Source organism: Cottoperca gobio, chromosome 18, assembly GCF_900634415.1.
Source record: "Cottoperca gobio chromosome 18, fCotGob3.1, whole genome shotgun sequence".
Lineage (NCBI taxonomy): Eukaryota > Metazoa > Chordata > Actinopteri > Perciformes > Bovichtidae > Cottoperca > Cottoperca gobio.
In genome coordinates, this window is record NC_041372.1 from 12,871,718 (window position 1) to 12,890,069 (window position 18,352).

At 40.8% G+C, this 18,352-nt stretch overlaps 2 protein-coding genes across 2 annotated transcripts; one reads left to right on the forward strand and one right to left on the reverse strand.

Annotated features, from left to right (window-relative positions):
- Positions 1-479: 479 nt before the first annotated feature.
- On the reverse strand, positions 480-5,401 carry LOC115024028 (E3 ubiquitin-protein ligase TRIM21-like). The gene is made up of 9 exons (XM_029455406.1): positions 5,175-5,401; positions 4,701-5,067; positions 4,500-4,595; positions 3,579-3,812; positions 3,302-3,449; positions 3,011-3,037; positions 1,698-1,762; positions 1,476-1,598; positions 480-854 (listed from the first exon to the last, which is right to left on the reverse strand). Exons 1-9 carry the CDS (start codon positions 5,399-5,401, stop codon positions 480-482), a joined length of 1,662 nt encoding a protein of 553 aa, XP_029311266.1.
- A 9,053-nt stretch (positions 5,402-14,454) lies between these two features.
- Positions 14,455-17,479, forward strand: LOC115024029 (E3 ubiquitin-protein ligase TRIM39-like). The gene is made up of 7 exons (XM_029455407.1): positions 14,455-15,042; positions 15,547-15,642; positions 15,786-16,019; positions 16,196-16,343; positions 16,511-16,537; positions 16,823-16,998; positions 17,114-17,479. The coding sequence occupies exons 1-7, from the start codon at positions 14,455-14,457 to the stop codon at positions 17,477-17,479; spliced, it is 1,635 nt and encodes a 544-aa protein (XP_029311267.1).
- Positions 17,480-18,352: the final 873 nt, after the last annotated feature.

Consider the following 18,352-nt stretch of genomic DNA (forward strand, 5'->3'; position numbering starts at 1 on the left):
TTAAAGGTATTTTACTCTAAATGGGAACATCATTTACAAAATGAACATTTTCACACTCATCCGGAAAAAGTTCCCTAATTTAAAACAACAAGTGAGAAGAAGGGTCATTTTCTCACAGACTTCTATACAACAGGACTTCTTTTTGCAACTAGAGGTGTCAACACCTGCTGGAAATTTGAAAGAATGCAGGTTTTAGGCACTTCCACATTGGTTTCACTTTCCAGACCTGGAGGTTAAGTCTCAGCAAGACGGCACTTTTGTTTAGTGGGCTGTCAGGGAAGGAGGGTTTCTGAGTGACGTGTGGACGACTGTGATGGGGTGCAGCAATAACATGTAGCCTATAAAAGCACTGTTAAGACCTTATTTACTAGTATGTGGTGCTAATTTAAACTTTCTCATGATGGATAAGAAAATATACACAGACTTTGCCGTCTAAACAAGTGTGCCCTGAGTCTCCCAATCAAAACAAGGACAGATAATCAATCTGCATCATCCCCAACCTCAACAGGACAGATAATCAACGGGGCGGTGTTCTTCCCGTTGTCATGAAGACAGGGGTTTAAGTATGGGTATAGAGGCTCGGTGAATAGACACTCGGTGTAAGTGTAAATGTGGGTCTTCGCATCTGCGTTGTAGAAGGACACCGACCCTTCCTCGTAGTTCAGGAACACAGCGACTTTCTGGGGAGGTTCTAGGAAGGAGAGGGTGCTGGAGGGGCCGGTGCAGGCGCTGAGACTGCTGCCTTTCCGCCGGCAGATGGCCCAGTAACCGCTGTCAGGACGCACCGTGATGGCCCCTTTCCTGTTGATAGACTCCCTAGCCACGCCAAGATCCCAGTCTGTTTTATCTCCAACCTGAAACCCAATGTACAGAATAGAGAATTGGACAAATAAGCAAATTAATGATGCAACAATGCTCACTTTGCCTAAATACAAGCTCACCACGGCCTGTAAACAAAAGACACAGAAGCTTTAACAGGACATAACGTTGGTCTTCCTGCAAAATTGGAAATTGACGACAAGGTTGGATCTAAATGTATTCCTGTCACTGTTGGACTTTACCTGTAATTTACCAAGAACATCCTTACAGCCACAAGGGGGTGTCTAAGAGTAATTTCTTCAAATCAAGGGCGAATAAAGTAGATCTGCAGGTGATATTTCTTTTATTTTTTAGATGACTTCCATTGGCCACCTTCACTTTGATATACAGCTAATCCATCCAAGTAGAAAAACATTATTGTAACTTTCGACGCTTGATTGTATTGTACATATTTTGATTGTACATTTGTTTATTGTTAAACACCAAAACATCAAGGTAGATTACACTTGGCAATAAACCTGTTCTGATTCAGTATGACGTTTTGGGAAACTTTAATTAAAAATTTTTTTAAGATTTTAATAATGTATGTAAGCACAGCACAAGGATGGATGAGCTGATGTTGAGTCAAAAGTGTAACTGATTGTCTGAGCTCTTACCTGAACCACCCAGTAATGTCTCCCGGAGGTGAAGCTTTGTTTCCCCAGAACGGAGACACAGGAGTCGAACCTGCGGGGGTCGTTAGGGGTACAGGGTTTCTTCTGCTGGACGCTGAGGCTCACCTGTGGATCAACAACAGCAACATCAGTTACTACCACAACACTATCTAAAATATATATCCCAAATTTGTCTCATATTTCAGTCAGTGATCAAGTCGTCACCTGTTTCCCATCAGGGGACAGAGACAGCCAAGCTGAAGCCGTCACTGGATCCAGAGTCACATCCACTGGAGACGGAAATAAAGAAGTTATGAGTGAGTGAGATATAATTAAAGGATGGCTTTAAAATTTCACTATTTCTCTTGTTATTTCCTAAATATTCTGGAGCCCTCTTTGCATATACACACATCAACTTTTCAGTCAAAACAAAATGAATCCAGAAAATAGCAAAAGCGTCTTTTTGGTGAGCTGTTTAGAAGTGGTAGCCTACAGCAGCGGTCCCCAACCTTTTTAGCGCCACGGACCGGTTTCATGTAAGACAATATCTTCACGGACCGCCCTTCAAAGTGTGTGGGGGGGGGGGGGGGGGATAAATAGGACGAAATAAAAGTATACGACCGGCATAAAAACAAATATAAAGTGCATAAGAAAACTCACCATTACGCTGAGTTAGTGGGAGCCCTGAGCTTGTGTCTCTGCAACGAGCCGGTCCAATATAGGAGTATAAATTCTTCACCAATAGTAAAAGGTTTCTTCTCTTAGCAATACAGTTAGTCACTAAGTATGACGCTCTCCGTGCATTCGCATTGTGTTGAAGTGGTGACCATCAATAATTGTTTATGTCCTTCTTGTTCATGTTTTTTTCTTTCAAGGGCTTGTCTTTTATTGCCGGTGAAGCCGTTATGAAGGCTACGTTGCCTCATTTGCGAGCCTGTATATTATGCAGAGCGGCGCATGAGAATCACCTGTAGCGATAAACACGTATTTTAAGTGACTCCTGATATTGTCTTTTAAATGTCTCCTCATTGGGTCTTTTCCCTTTTCTAAAAAAGCTCTTTAAAGACGTTTGTTTTCCACTCATTGTTGCTTGTGGGCTTCATTTTTGAAGTATCACGTGACAGACGAGCATCTTGACCTATGGTCTTGACATGTGTCACGAGACACGGACATACAGACGGATGTATCCGGTGATATTTCAAAATAAAACCTCTATCAAAATAAAATATTTTTTTATTCAATCTTTCTGTGCGGCCCGGTATCAAATGACACAGACCAATACCAGTCCACGGACCGGTGGTTGGGGACCACTGGCCTACAGAACTTAAATCGGTTTCGTAACTGATATGTTTACATGGGCATTTTAATGTATATGCACTCTGGATTACGTTGTATGCGAAATCATTTTATGGTTACTTTCTCTCCATTACCAAGGCACTTCTGTTTCTATGGAGGAGGATGACATTAACTACGAATTAGCTACAAACTAGATTAGACAACAGTGACAAGCTAATGATTATATATTTTCAGAAGCATACCTGCATATTGACTTGTCTTTCTCATCTCTACAAAAAAAGAAGAAAAACAATTGTTAGTTTTTTGATTTTGCTTCATGAAACATTCCTGCTTCTAAATTATGTATATGTACTGTTGATTTATTGTGGTTTTAACAGATCATTTTGAGATGTACAGATAATAAAATAGGATATGCTTATTGGTAGACAGTTATAAGATGTATATATATATATGAGGATTTAACTGAGCATTTCTTGAGGGTATTAATCTCAAACAAGCAAAACAACAACGATATCACAACTAAAGTTACTGACCATCTGCAGACAGTTTATTTTCAAGTGTATGGCACACGTCCACCAGCTTGGTGAAAGATCTCCGCACTGTCCCTATGTAGTTGTCCGAGTGGACTCTGATCTGGGACCAGTCCCTGGTGGGCAGTGCAGCACTCAGAGAGGGGAAACTCTAAAACAAGAAGACAGTGTCAGACAAAGCTTGTGAATACTGAAACGTATCAGGGATTGTATTTATTTGATACTTTGGATAGCATGGATGAAATCATCAATAGAGGTAATTTCCACGGCACATTCTCACCTGTAGGAGATGAAGATGGTCCTTGGTGTGCTCCAGGTGCTGCAGCTCACTTCGTCTTCTCTGCAGTTCGTTGATTTCCTGCCTGAGCTCTTTGAGAAGCTCCTCCTCTGTCCTCTCAGCTGCTCCTTGCTTCTGCTCCATCTCCTCGATGAGCGAAGACTGGTTTTTCTCAATGACGCTTATCATCGTGGTGACAACATGAATGCTTTCTTGTATCTGCCTTTCTTTATTTATCTGCAGATGTTAAACCAGAGTTTATCGTTTGGTTGGATTACTGGCATTGCCAGTTCACATTAATACTCTAAAGTAGGGTTAGGGTTAGGGGGGTTAGGGTTAGGGTCCTCTTTTACTTTTAGTGACACTGTTGGGCAGCACAAAATAGATTTACTAATGTAGCTTCAGAGATCTTGTTGGGTTTTATTAAAAAGAGTTTACAGCAATGTGAAGCTGTACTTTGAATGCTAACCCCAGCATGCTAACATGCTGACGTTCATTGGGTACAATGTTTTCCATGTTCCATCTTACCAGTCAGTTCTAAACACACAGTGCAGCTGAGGCTCAGGGTAATGCCATTATGATTATGCATGTTTTTGGTCATACACCATATATCAAACAATCGGTGTGTCCAAAGTGATGGACAAACAGGCCTGATATCCGACATCGAACAAAAATGTCATCATTGTAGTAACCTTTGTGTGCTTTACCTAAAACTATTGTTTTTGTTCCTACAACTCCAGCTTTATGCCAGAGCATAGGAAAGGGGGCAGATGGGAATGGGGTTTTGGTTTCTTTATTCTTAAACAGGTTGAGATAATCAAAGTGCAAGGAGACAACAATGACAGCTCTTGTTAACATCTAGTGGGGACATACAAGTTTCTGTCTCATAAATGTTCATGTTTCTAATTGTAAAAACAAACTTACTGTGCTTAACTCCACTGAAGTGTTGATCTCCTTAACCTTTCTGACTCTGTCCTGGACCATGTGATGATAGTCTGTTTGGATCTTCTTCATCTGAGTCTGCAAAAGTTGAAGGTGAACGCAAATACATCATCAAGAATGCAGACTCAGCAGCATTATTATGAAATCTTTGGGTAAAAGAATAATGTACTTAAGTGTCCTTACCCTGACCCTCTTGCTCTCCTTCTCTATTGGAACGATCTCATGGTGTCTGTGGTCTCGCTCTCTGCATTTCACACAAATCGGTGTCTGTTCCGTCTTGCAAAACATATCCAGGAGCTTGTTGTGACTTCTGCAGAGGTGACTGGTGACGAAGGTGGCCGGATCCATCAGGCTGTGCTGCGTCAATACTGGATCCTTCAGATGAGGCGTCAGGTGAATTTCACAGTAAGACACCTGGCACACGAGGCATGACTTGTCTGCTATTACATTATTTCCCGTGCAGATGTCACAGGTAACCTCATCAAAAGATCGTCCCTCCACAGATCTCTTTGGTGGGGCTGGCTTGTGTTGTGGCCGGCCATTTAGAGACCTTTTGATTTAATACAGATCTGATTAATTAAAGTCAAACATAGAAAAAATTGTGCTAAAAAAGATGCATTTGATTTTACCAGACATTGTTTAAAAATGTATACATACTTTTTAAATTGGTCGGTGATGTCTTTTAAGCCGAGGTTGACCCTGAGATTTGGACGGGTTTCGAAGGCTTCTTTGCACAGCGGACACTCCGAGTTACGTCTCGTGTCCCAGAAGCGTTTGATGCATCCCAGGCAATAGTTGTGTCCACATGGGATGGACACAGGGTTGTGGAAGATATCCAGACAGATGCTGCACCGAAACTGGTCTTCAGACAACTTAAAGGCCATGTTTCTGACAGAAGAATAACATTAATTTACTTACACATGCATATGCAACAATTGTGTGTGTAACGTCCCATCATGTGTGTTAATGTATTTATGTTATATGTTTCATGTTTAGTTTATAGTCCATGTTTAGTCTTGTCTCATTGCTCACTTATGTTACAGTCACTCATGTCTAGTCTCGTCATGCACTGTCTGTCATTGCACTTCCTGTTTTATTTAGTAATTACCTGTTCTTCTCGTTTCAGAGCACTTCCTGTTTGAGTTTTCCCGCCTGTTTGATTGTTGCCACCTGTTCCCCATTACCTCGTGTGTGTATAAATAGTCCTTGTCTCCTTCTGTCCTGTTCTTCTTGTGTCTTGTCACCAAGAGAGCCATCGTTTTTGAATCCAGAACCATTGAAGAATTTTGCCTTAGTCAAGTTTAGTTTTGTTCATGTTTTTTGCAATTCCTTTTTTCTATGTTTTTTCCTCAGTAAGGGATTTTTTTGTTTTTTGTCTTTAAACGATCTTGAGTAAAGACCTTTTTACTTTTGAAACCTCGTCTTGAGTTGTTGCTTTTGAGTTCAACCTATTGTGTCACGTTCATAACAGTATGGGTTTCTTGTACATATTATAATGTAAAAAAGCCTTTGAAAAGAATTTGCTATAAGTCCAAATAAAACGTCTCTGTATTCTGATATGCAGACGACAATCTGCTTTATGTGTCAACCAAAAAAGAAATCATCCAAAACTGCTATCCAGGCTGTAATATGCCTTCCCATCAATCTCAGAAAGTGCAGAGCGGTGGCTATTAGCTAGGCATGAGGCGATTTCAACACACAGAGTGAGCGCAACTTCATTCTATGCTCAGCCATTACTTCACTATAGCTTTACATACCAAATAGCTGTTTGGTACATTTCTGGTCCTGTATTATTTGTCCCATACACTGGTTAAAAGGGCATTTTTGATTTAATTTAAAATATTTTGCTTCACATAAAATCTGATTACATCTTACATGCAATTTCCATTATATGACAGTGTTAACATTCATGGCAGAAGTCAGTTTAACTTGAAGCATAGACTACTGATATCTCAATGTATATGTTCTTACTCTGTACACTATCTGCGATATAGAAATAATGCTTTACCTGTGTAGGTCGACAGACGGATACTCCTTGTGTGTTGACAGCAGTTGAATGAGTGTTTTCAATAATGACTCCTTATAAAAATTGAAAGTTCCTCCCATTGTCAAAACGGGTATTTCTGGTTCTCCACGTCAGTCGTAGAAGACACTTACATAAGTGTCAACTATAGTTGACTAACAGCATCTTCAGAATGATTTGTATTTGAAGATCATGGTGTTAATTATCATCTGTTGGGTAAAGGAAGTGTTGTGAAACATTAAATGAAAAGGTTTCTTTTAATGTCCAATGCTAAAGTTCTTACAATATCTGCACATAGCAACTGAAGGTAGGTTAAGGTCAGGAAAATACATAATTATGGTAATTAAACTATGGTTAAGATTTTATATGGGTATGTCATTTAATTAAAGTTAATTGTAGTGTGTGTGAACTGCAGTTTCATCAATAAGCACACTGACTCACTACACAAGCATCCACCGCTCCAAACGTACTATTTGAAGGGCTCTCTTCTTCCTGTGTTGGCACAGCACCTTTGCATTGAACGCATATATATATATATATATATATATATATATATATATATATATATATATATATATATATATATTCCTACACATACTGTGTCAGGGTTTGGTCTGTTGTTTGCAAATGGATGTTACTATATATTCGAGTGTGCCACGTTGTAACTAGTTAGTTTGACCACTTTGTTCGGTAACATCATCCCTACTTACGTTATAACTTAACTACTGTGAGCAAAACATTGCTGCAGAGTGGGACGTTTTCCCTTCTGTGTAAACCAGGGGTGTCCTAACTTTTTTCACTGAAGGCCACATACAGAAAAATATACGAAGGGCTGGGCCACTCGCTCGAGGTGAGGTATATTGCCTTAAAAAATATATATCAAATGTAGGTAGATTATGCTTGATAATTGAATATGCTCAAGGAATGGGGGGGGGTTAAGCAGCCTCCATCACAGCTTTCTATTAATGAGGTTTCATTTAATTTGTTACAATAAGGGTTTGCAGCTCATTCTCAAAACAGAAGCATCAGATTGCTTCTTAGTCAGGATGGTGATCCCCTTCACAGCCCTGTATATAGGGGGGTGTATCTCAAGCTTGTTGCACAAATAAGTTATTGTGCTTGTTAACACTTCAACTAACGTTAGTTAGAACATTTTATCAACTTTAATTGACTGAATTTATTGAAAAATGTACCTTACATAAATACTGTGTAATATATGTGTTAACTCTCCTATAATGGGAGCAGCGTTGCACTCAGTGGGAGCAGTGATGCTGCGCTTTGGACTGAAGGATGCTGCAGGTTAGGAGTAAGTTTGATGTTTGAGATACGAAGGACATCACAGAGATGCTGTCGGTCATTTTGGTTCTCAATCTGCTTTTGTTAACAGAGAAAATGTTTGCTCAGATGTTGAGCCGAACAGACTCATCATTCTTTGTGTGTGACGTCTCATCAGAGGAAACTTTTCCAAGCTCCAGTAGAAGTCGGGGAGGGAGAGAAGCTGATGTTGATTCTTCAGGGAATTATCGAACAGCTCGATTTCTTTCTCAATGATAGAAAAATCTTGGAAGTGCTGACTGAATTCTGTCATGAGATGTGACATGAGATGAGAGACGTGATCACAGACACATATTTCCCCTTGTTATCAGAAAAGTTGGCCTTTGGAAAAGCACATTTGATTTCGGACAGCGTGGGGAAGTGTGCAACATTGAGGTTGTGTCTCAAAGAGATGGAGCTTCACACAGAATGCTTTCATGAGCGCAGTGGGCTCTTGTTCAGTGTTGAGATGACCAGTAAGATCAACTAAAAATGCCAGGTCTGCCAACCATGGAGGGTCACTCGGCTCTAGAGGTCGGTCCTTCTCTTTCAAAATCATGTTAATTTCTGATCTCAGGGATTAAAACCGCTGCAGCACGGAGCCGCAACTCAGCCAGCACAGAACTGTGGAGCACGTCCCCGTATTCAGCATCGACATCAGACAGGAAAGCTTGAAATTCTCTGTGGTAAAGTCCTCGTGCTCGAATTATGTTGTGCCCTTTAGACTCATAAGACCAAGCAGCTCTTCCGTAACGTAAAAGTTATCATCAACTCCCCGCAAAAAAATTAACAGCTGTACGGTATCTGTGGCATCTGTGCTCTCATCACATGCTATGACTAGATGTACAATAATTATATCCTTCATCCAGAGGATCGAGCAACTTCTTTATTCTTTTGATAATTTTCAATAAAATAATTTCAAGTGATGACATTCCCGTGTAGATTTGTGTTGCTTTTTTGCTTTTCTTTCACAGTCAAGCATGGTTTAATTGATATATGTACACAGCTCTTTAAAACAGTGTCTACCCCTGGGCCGTCAGGCTGCTTAACCACCACACCTAATGCAATAACCACAACCATCTTCACACATATACACACCCTGAATGCACTTTTAAAAAGTATAAACTATTTTTAGATCAATATTTTTAACTATTTATTCCCCGAATGATTGCTTATGTTGTCTGTCTTACTGCCGTGTTTTTAATGTTATGTATGTCTTTGTATTTTTTGCACACTGAGACAGAGTGGCACTCTGAATCTCGTTGTACTTTTTGTATAATGACAAAAGGCTTTAAGCCATACTGTTCGCATGCCATAAACTGAGTACAACATGTTCACTTTGTGTGTGTAGTTTGTGTGTGATACTGCACATTCATACACAGCACATGACTGTACATTGGTATTTCCTCCATTTCAAAATTCAAACTTGAACCTGGAAGGTCTGTAAACTGTTTATGTTTACAATGGACAGTGTGAAAAATTATTCTAATGTTCACTTTCTCTTCCAAATATGTTTGGCTTGTCTAATTGTCAAACAGCTCGGGTTTATTGTCGCATTGGACCTATTCTTGAGCAACTTTGCCTTGTTCCGATTAAAAGTGGAATATTAGGTTCCATGATAACGCACCTAGTGTCTTCACGACTCAGTTTGGGTTTGTACTCGTTCCGATTAGAAGTGGGTGTACTTTGTGCTACTGGGTTCGGTCGCTGAACGAGGGTCGTGTTTAGATGGTGACGCTGTAAGTGCAAAACTTTGCGAAAACTCTCACAAGACCTTTCTAACCTTGCCCAAAACCATCTTGACTTTGTCAGACATCAACCTGGCTCTTATGCACAACTGCGCATTTAAAGTAACTTTTTAAATCGATCTTGCCCACCTTTCCAATTGTCACACGTTTCTTTTTACCAATTTCAGTATTTAATTTGAAATATTTGCTCAAATACATTATGCATATAATTATTCAAACAAGGACATTAGTTTAAACTTTTGTGAGCTCAGAAAATTATTTAAGGTTATTTTAACAGAATATTATATAGTAACAGGGTTGCGTAAAGTAACAGGGTTGAATGGCTACATTACTTTAACTGTCACTTCCTGAAACACACTCAGCGATCATGACATAAATGTGACAAATAAATACTCAGGACCACAGAAATGTTGTTTGATAATATTCTATATATATTTTTGAATGAAGGATGAACAGGAAGAGTATCACTGATACATAACAAACATGTCAACACAACTACAAACTGGATATAATAATATATACTGGACAAATGTAAAACATGGAAGTCATTGAGGTAGTCAAACAACTCCACAGAGGAAAGGCCCCAGGGGTTGATGAGATGCATCCAGAAATGCTGAAGGCTTTGGGTGTGGAGGGGCTGTCTTGGTGTACACGCCTCGTCAACATTGTGTGAAAGTCTGGAACAGTACCTAGGGGGTGGCATGTTGGCCTCCGACAGGGCTGCGCTTTATCACCAATCCTGTTTGTGATATTCATGGCCAGGATATCGAGGCGTAGTCGTGGAGGACAGGGGTTGCAGTTCGGTGGCCTGAGGATCTCATCTCTGCTCTTTGCAGATGATGTGGTCCTGATGGCATCATCGGTCTGTGACCTTCAGCAGTCACTGAATCGGTTTGCAGCCGAGTGTGAAGCGGTTGGGATGAGGATCAGCACCTCGTAATCTGAGGCCAGGGCTCTCAGCAGGAAACCGGTGGATTGCCTACTCCGAGTAGGGAATGAGCCATTACCCCAAGTGAAGGAGTTCAAGTACCTCGGGGTCTTGTTCGTGAGTGAGGGGACAATGGAGCGAGAGATCGGCCGGAGAATCTGAGCAGCGGGGGCGGTATTGCATTCGCTTTACCGCACCATTGTGACGAAAAGAGAGCTGAGTCAGAAGGCAGAGCTCTCAATCTACCGGTTGATCTTCGTTCCTACCCTCACCTATGGTCATGAAGGCTGGGTCATGACCGAAAGAACGAGATTGCGGGTAAAAGCGGCCAAAATTCTCAGACGGGTGGCTGGCGTATCCCTTAGAGATAGGGATGAGAAGCTCAGCCATCCGTGTAGAGCCGCTGCTCATTTGCGTTGAAAGGAGCCAGTTGAGGTGGTTCGGGCATCTAGTAAGGATTCCACCTGGGCGCCTCCCTAGGGAGGTGTTCCAGGCACGTCCAGCTGGGAGGAAACCCTTGGCAAAACCCAGGACTCGGTTGAAAGATTATATCTCCTCACTGACCTGGGAATTCCTCAGGATCCCCCAGTCGGAGCTGGTGGATGTGGCCCGGAAAAGGTGTTTGGGGTTCCTTACTGTAGCGGCTGTCCCTGTGGCCCGACCCCGGATAAGTGGTAGACGATGGATAGATGGAAAATACAGTAATACAACCCTAACCCTAACCCAGTAATACTAACCCTAACCCTAACCCTTTAAAACATTATATTATGCCAAATTATACAAACACATGACATTTTACTATAAATAGAGTAAACTGAAGGAAATGCAACCCTGTTACTGAATGTCAACCCTGTTACTCTAATTATAGTAACAGGGTTGCAAATCAATGCTAATTTTAGCTTTTACCTCAGGAATTGATGCTAGCTGCACAATGTAATGCTACTGTCAAGGAATGGGCACACTTAGATATCTAACTAAAGAAAAATATGTTTGAAATTAATTTGTTTTAGTCTCATAATGTGAGTGCCACACTCCATCAAGAGTGAAAAGATATATAAAAAATAAAAGGGAGGACTTAACTTTGGTCTACCCATGGCAGTAGCACATGACTTGCTGATGTAATTTCCTCTGTGTCATGTGACTAACAGTGTTTTCACTTCCTCTGTCAAGCTAAAAAGGTTTCGGTAACAGGGTAGCACGCATGTTGTGGGACACACTTTCAGCAGTGGTGGGCCGTCAGGAACATTAAGGCCTTCTCTGCTGGCCTAAACATCATCAGAATATAAATGTAATTTTGATATATTCTTTCCACAAATATGTATTAAATTATTCCCCATAGTCTATTCTCTTCATTTCATAGCTTTCCTCTTGGTTGCGCTTGCTTCCAGCCTCAGATAGAGATTTGGAGGGCTGGCCTTTATGTTAGAGCTTTTATTCAATCATATTTCAGCCATGATGTGTTGCCAGGGTCCAAGAAATCTGCCCTGAGGCCTTCAGAATCAACAGTGCGGGCGCCTGTAGCTTAAAGTGAATGGAGACAAAACTGTGGCGTTAACGGTGTAGAATTACTGTTATTTAAAATGTTTATGATTTTAAAATAATATTTCACCATTACAAGAGACATATCAATAGAATAATGGCATAAAAAGTAAATAAAAACCCTATATTAAATGTTATATTTGACATGCAAGTTGGTCACCAAGAGAAAAATGCTATTTTAGGGGTGTTTGTAGGGTGTTTGATATTTTAAATAATATATAAAACTTTATATACATTTTGTCTCAAGACAAGTATATTTAACACAACAAGTGCATGGTTTAACTTTTTGGGCATGGATTATTAGATTTTTTTATATGTGGGACATGAAATGTCCTCCAATTCTGGAATGACCTTTGTAATTAAATGTGTGTTGTTGTCTTGTACTAAAGTCAATTATAGCACATCCTGTACTTTATGTGCTTGTTAAAGGTCCCGTCACACTCCTGTCACATGGTCTGGAATCTGTAAATGAGCCACTAGTCCGAAAACACCTGGGTGTCTCACAAACACTCCTCCTTTATTAAATTATATGGTTAAAGGCCTTTGTTATTAACCATTGTGTTCTTCTTCTTGGCCTTCATTCAAGCGTAAATAAGGAAGTATTTAACTTGTAACTACAGAGCTGCAGCATTCCTCGGATTAGACTGAGGTTTCAACTGTATGCGTTTCAGGTGTGTCAAAAGTGGAAAATGTTAACCATTGGACTCAAACACCACCACACCCATGAGGCAAACACACAACTTTTCTGTATGAGAGCTGATATTATGTATTCCCATGATCACATATGCTCACACAGATGTACACAAATGTCATGCCACAACTTGTGAGTATAATGGAAACAGTAACTAATAGTGGGTTGTGCCGTAAATGCTGTTTTTTGTAGGATTAGGTAGTTACAGACATGCAGACAGAGAAACCAGTGCTGAGCTCAGCAGAGGGAGGGTTGGGGCTGATGAATAACTGTGTTGACGTTACTTTTTCCTGTTTCACAGCTAGCCCTGTAATGTAGTCATACTCATTCATACAGCTGGAGAGTCACCTGTTCTGTCACTGAGGACAGAAGTGTGACTGACCAGCTCCACCAAAGAGAAGCAGCTGTATGTATAACAAATATTCAATAAGAGATGTTTTGTTGTGAAATATTCTGATCAGGTGAATGAAAGTGTAAACTGTCGGTTGAAACGTATGTTGTTTTTGAAATGTTACTTAACATTCAGTGTGGTTTAAAGGAGATTTAGAGTTTTACTTTATTTTGTGCTGTTTTTCTTCATCTATAGCAGTTTTGAACCAATAGTTACACTGATGTGACTGTGAGAATCATATTTCCTGGTTATTTTAGTATTTAAAAAAGGAAGATAAAACATGTTAATCAGTGAGTTTTAGAGACGCTGGTACAGTAGAAGGATTTCCTTTTCTTTCGGACAGAGCCAGGCTAGCTATTTCCCCCCCCCCCTTCCAGTCTTTATGCTAAGCTAAGCTAGCCAGCTGCTGACTGTAAATAGTAGCTTCATATTGAGCGGACAGTTATTTGTAGCCAACTGACAAAAGTTATGTTAGCATGCTAATATAGGGCCTGCTTAGATTGACAAGATAAAGAGACATATCTGACCTGTTCCACAAAATGCTGTTTAATTACCTACGATGAGAAGACAAAAAGGAAACGCACATCAAATGCTAATAATGTAATGAATCAACAGTGTCGGCTACGTTAGCATAGTGGATATTTCCCTCTCTTTCTAAAATACATGCTATCAACTCTGAAATGCATATGTGAATAAAAACAAAGGATGGTAAGTTAAGTTTAATATGTTGTTAAATCACCTTAAACCATTTTTGTCAGTTAAGTCACAGCTTGTGATGCTTCGTGTTTACGTACAAAATGTTGTCTAACAATTTGTTTATTGCTAATGTGTTTCTTAAGTTTTACTCGTGACCTGACTTAGTGACTCACTTGCTTTTATTAACTATAAAGAACTTTACACACAAATTTAGTAATTGATTTACAAATAACTAGTACAACCAAATCCAGATATTTATATTCTCACAAGAGGATTTATTTTTGTAAGCAAGCAATCATAATAACATTATTTTTAACTTTAGCATTACTATTAGAGTTTCTTTCCCATTGGTAATAGGGGGTTGGTGCTCTAGTTTAATTATGTGGATATTTATGTGGGATGTGAATTTCAAGATATGCATGGTTAAGCAAATTTACACAGTAGATAATAAATAAGCATTTAGAAGGTAGCTGTGTTTTTGCAGTGCGGCTTCATTATGGAAGCTCAGTGCTCTTCTTGTCTGTTGTACTTTGCATGCACTTCCTCTATAAGATGTTCCTGAGCAACTGGTCACATAACTTCCTTTTTTTTTACTGTTCTGCAGTCAATGGCCTCCTCAGGTAACATGTTACCTGAAAAACAGTTCCAGTGTACCATCTGTCAGCAAGTGTTCACCGACCCGGTCACCACTCCCTGCGGACACAACTTCTGCCAGACCTGCATCCAGGATGTGTGGGACCGCAGCGAGGTCTGCCAGTGCCCCACCTGCGACAAATCATTCACCACCCGGCCTGAAATAAGCATCAACACAGCCTTCAAAGAGCTGGCAGACACATTAAGGAAAATGGTAGTCAGTTCGTCGGCTTCACCGCTGTGCGCAGCCAAACCCGGCGAGATAACGTGTGACGTCTGCGCCGCAACCTCTCTGCAGGTGAAGGCCCTGAAGTCCTGCCTGGTGTGTCTGACCTCGTACTGTGAAGCCCACCTGGAGCCACACCGGAGAGTTGCCACCTTGAAGATCCACAAGCTGATCGAGCCGGTGAAGAACCTGCAGGAAAGGATGTGTAAGAAGCACGAAAGGCTGCTGGAGATGTTCTGCAGGGACGAACAGAAGTGTGTGTGCCAGTTCTGCACCGAGACCGTGCACAAAGGTCACCAGGCTGTCACGATAGAGGACGAGAGTGGGGAGAGGAAGGTACGCTATAGAGAGAATACTCTGTATTATAAGGGTGTTCAGACAAATGCAGAGACGCGAATAGGTGGACACACAAGTTCAAATGTTTCAATTTGAGCGAAACATTTGCGTGACGCTGTGTTTCAAAATGTGTTGCTTTATCGTCTATTTTACTCTAAATGGGAGCATAATTTACCATAGAACATCATACTGTATTGAAGAAGACTTGAAACTAGCTATTAACACCATAATACATCAAGTAAGAAGTACTTTTCTCATAGACTTCTATAGAATTGGCCTTTTTTTTTAAATAAGTGGAAAGTAGATGAGATCACTACATTTACATTAACCCAAATAAATGTTGAAATGTTCAGTCTGGAATCTATCTTTGGTGGTGGGTATATTATATTATTATAATGTATAATCATTAATGAAATCCTGAATATTGTGTCATCTGCTAGTACTGTTGGTGACTAACTTACAGTCTGCCAACAGAAGGTTTCAATTTATGTTCTGCCTGCTTAGGTCCAAATGAAGAAGACTGAGGCAGATTTCCAGGAGATGATCCAGGAACGCATGAAGAAAGTGGAGGAGATAAAGAACTGTCTGAAGCTCAGCAACGTGAGTCCTAATGGAAATGCCTGCTGCTTCACTTAGTTTGAGAAAATTTAGGAAATGTAGGAAATCACAAAAAAAGAAGGTTAAAGGATCTAGTTTTAAGGGTGTGAAAAATATTAATGTTGACATTTTGTATCCTCGTCCAGACGAGTGCAGAGAAGGAGATGAAGGAGAGCGACCGTCTCTTGACGTCTCTGATTCGCTCCATCGAGGAGAGACAGACTGAAGTCCACACAGAGATCAAGGAGAAGCAGAAAGCAGCAGAAAGGAGGGCAGAGGAGTTCGTCGATGAGCTGCGGCAGGAAATCACTGAACTGCAGAGGAGAAACATTGAGCTGGAGAAGCTGAGGGACACTGAGGACCATCTGCACGTCTTACAGGTTCAAATTTACATCTCCTAGGTCACCGTTATAAAGATGAAGTTTCTGGAGGAAACAGAACTGTAGTGTTTTGTCAAAGGCAGACAGTATATCATTTAGGCTTTTTTAGAACTCTTTCCAAGTCAATGCACTACACAAACTCATACAGTGATATTGAAAGTGTTTCCCTCTGGTAGAGGTCGCCCTCTCTTATGTCCACTCCACCCACCAAAGAGTGGATGGAGATCGGCGTCCACCCTGAGCTCTGTGTGGGGACGGTGAGGGGAGCTCTGTCTAAACTGGACAACACCCTGAAGTATGAACTGGACGGTCTGAAGAAAGAAGGTGAAGTGAAGTGAACAGTCTACTCGTGCTACCATAAAACAAGTGTTGAAATATTACAGTCAAATTACGACATATTTGAATTGAGGCTTTTTTAAAGTTTTGTTTCATGGATTTTAACTAAGATGTCTCAGTAAAACTAACAATTGTGATTTTTATCTTCCGGACAGAGATGAAGAAGATGCAGAAATATGCAGGTAGGACGCTACCCTATGGGGTGGTTTTAATGATCAAGTGACACATGACTCAATGTGTAGCAGCAGTAGCAGTAGCAGCAGCAGTAGCAGCAGTAGCAGCAGCAGCAGCAGCAGCAGCAGCAGCAGTAGTAGTAGTAGCAGCAGTAGCAGTAGTAGCACATTGTAGAAAGGTTGATCAATGCATATTGAGTGACTGGACTAGTGATCTGTTTAGAAGTAGAACAAAACAAGCAGTGGAAGTGGACCAAGAAATGTTTTTTGCTTAACTTTAACTTATCTCCCTAGTTGACGTGGTTTTAGACCCGTACACTGCCCATCCAAACATCGTCCTATCAGCTGACGGGAAGCAGGCGGGCCGCGGCGAGCTGCTGCACATCGTGCCTGACAACCCCCAACGCTTCGACCCCGTCATCTGCGTTGTGGGAAAGAGCGGCTTCCTGTCCGGGAGGTTCTATTTCCAGGTCAGCGTCTTGTTTGATGATGGATTAATTGTTCAATGGTGTTCAAAATCAACTTGGAAATCTTCCCTCTAGTTTCCATGTTTACTGGTTCATATTCTCTTGCATCGTCAATCAGGTTGCAGTGGGGACAAAGACCTTCTGGGACCTTGGCGTGGTCAAAGAGTCCATCAACAGGAAGGGGATGATCACCTCCAAGCCGGAGAACGGCTATTGGACGGTGCGAATGAGGAGCGGGGAAGAGTATCGTGCTTTGGACTCCCCTTCGGTCCTTCTTTCCCTCAAGGAGAAGCCGCAGATTGTCGGAGTGTTTACGGATTACGAGGAGGGGTCTGTGTCGTTCTTTGACGTGGAGGCCAGGTCTCACATCTACACCTTCACTGGGTGTTTGTTCTCGGAGAGGATCTTCCCCTTCTTCAGCCCGGGAGTTTCTGACGAAGGGAAGAATACGACGCCATTGGTTATTCAAGCTGTTAATCATTGAGGATGAGCTTTTGACTGCGTTCTGAAGCTGCAAGAAAGATTTTGACCAATAGAACTGATTCAGTATTTAATATTAAGTCTTGATTTCTCGGTATGCGGGTTTCTACTGTACATACACCAGCAGTGCTCAACGATTGTGATGGCCTACACCCTCAATACAAGGCATTAGGAACTTTTTAGGCCTAATAGGAAAAGTTTTACAGTTTCTATTGAACTGTAGCAGTTCACTTTAACTATTTCCCAGTAGGAATGTAGGAAACCGGATTGATCTCGATGAATCCAAAATATGGCAATTACAAATAAAATCAAAACTATTTGAATTGCTACTGAGTAAATATGTTTGTGTTTTTTGTTTAACATTTACAGATTTGGGCCCCAACCCGACCTCATGCCACCATGTACACTATATATGCCAAACTTCAATAAATCATCAAACCTGTGCATCATGTTCATGATTGTGTTGTGTTATGGACTCTACACGTTTAGCATAGCATGGTTGTTGCAATGCAGACTTTTAACTGAATAATTACACTGACGTTCCATAAATATTCAGCAGGTGCCTATTACACTTTATATAAATAAATGGATAAAAATATTTTTATTATGTTTCAAACAGTGTTTATATGGTGATGTGTTTTTTAAATAAAGAAACCTTTTCTGTTTTACAAAACATTTGCATCAGTCTCGACAGAGCGTCATACACGCCAAACCATGCCAGGAAGCATTCAGTAAGAAACTTTAGTGCACTACTCTACTGTTACTAAGTCAGTGGCTCTGCAGCTCAAGTTTGCTTAAAGATACATTCATGGATATTTACCACTTGGGGGGGGCAGCAGAACAAGCTGCAAACACAACATTGACATTATCAATTTAT

Bases quoted from the DNA above. Each gene is read 5' to 3' on its own strand.
- LOC115024028 (XM_029455406.1), bottom strand. From the start codon at position 5,401: ATGGCCTTTAAGTTGTCTGAAGACCAGTTTCGGTGCAGCATCTGTCTG. The intron at 3,038-3,301 runs GTCAGTAACTTT...CTTTTTTTGTAG, and splicing joins AAATAAACTGTCTGCAGATG to AGATGAGAAAGACAAGTCAA. The intron at 1,763-3,010 runs GTATGCTTCTGA...TTCCGTCTCCAG, and splicing joins AAAGACAAGTCAATATGCAG to TGGATGTGACTCTGGATCCA.
- LOC115024029 (XM_029455407.1), top strand. From the start codon at position 14,455: ATGGCCTCCTCAGGTAACATGTTACCTGAAAAACAGTTCCAGTGTACC. The intron at 16,344-16,510 runs GTGAAGTGAAGT...TCTTCCGGACAG, and splicing joins GGACGGTCTGAAGAAAGAAG to AGATGAAGAAGATGCAGAAA. The intron at 16,999-17,113 runs GTCAGCGTCTTG...ATCGTCAATCAG, and splicing joins CCGGGAGGTTCTATTTCCAG to GTTGCAGTGGGGACAAAGAC.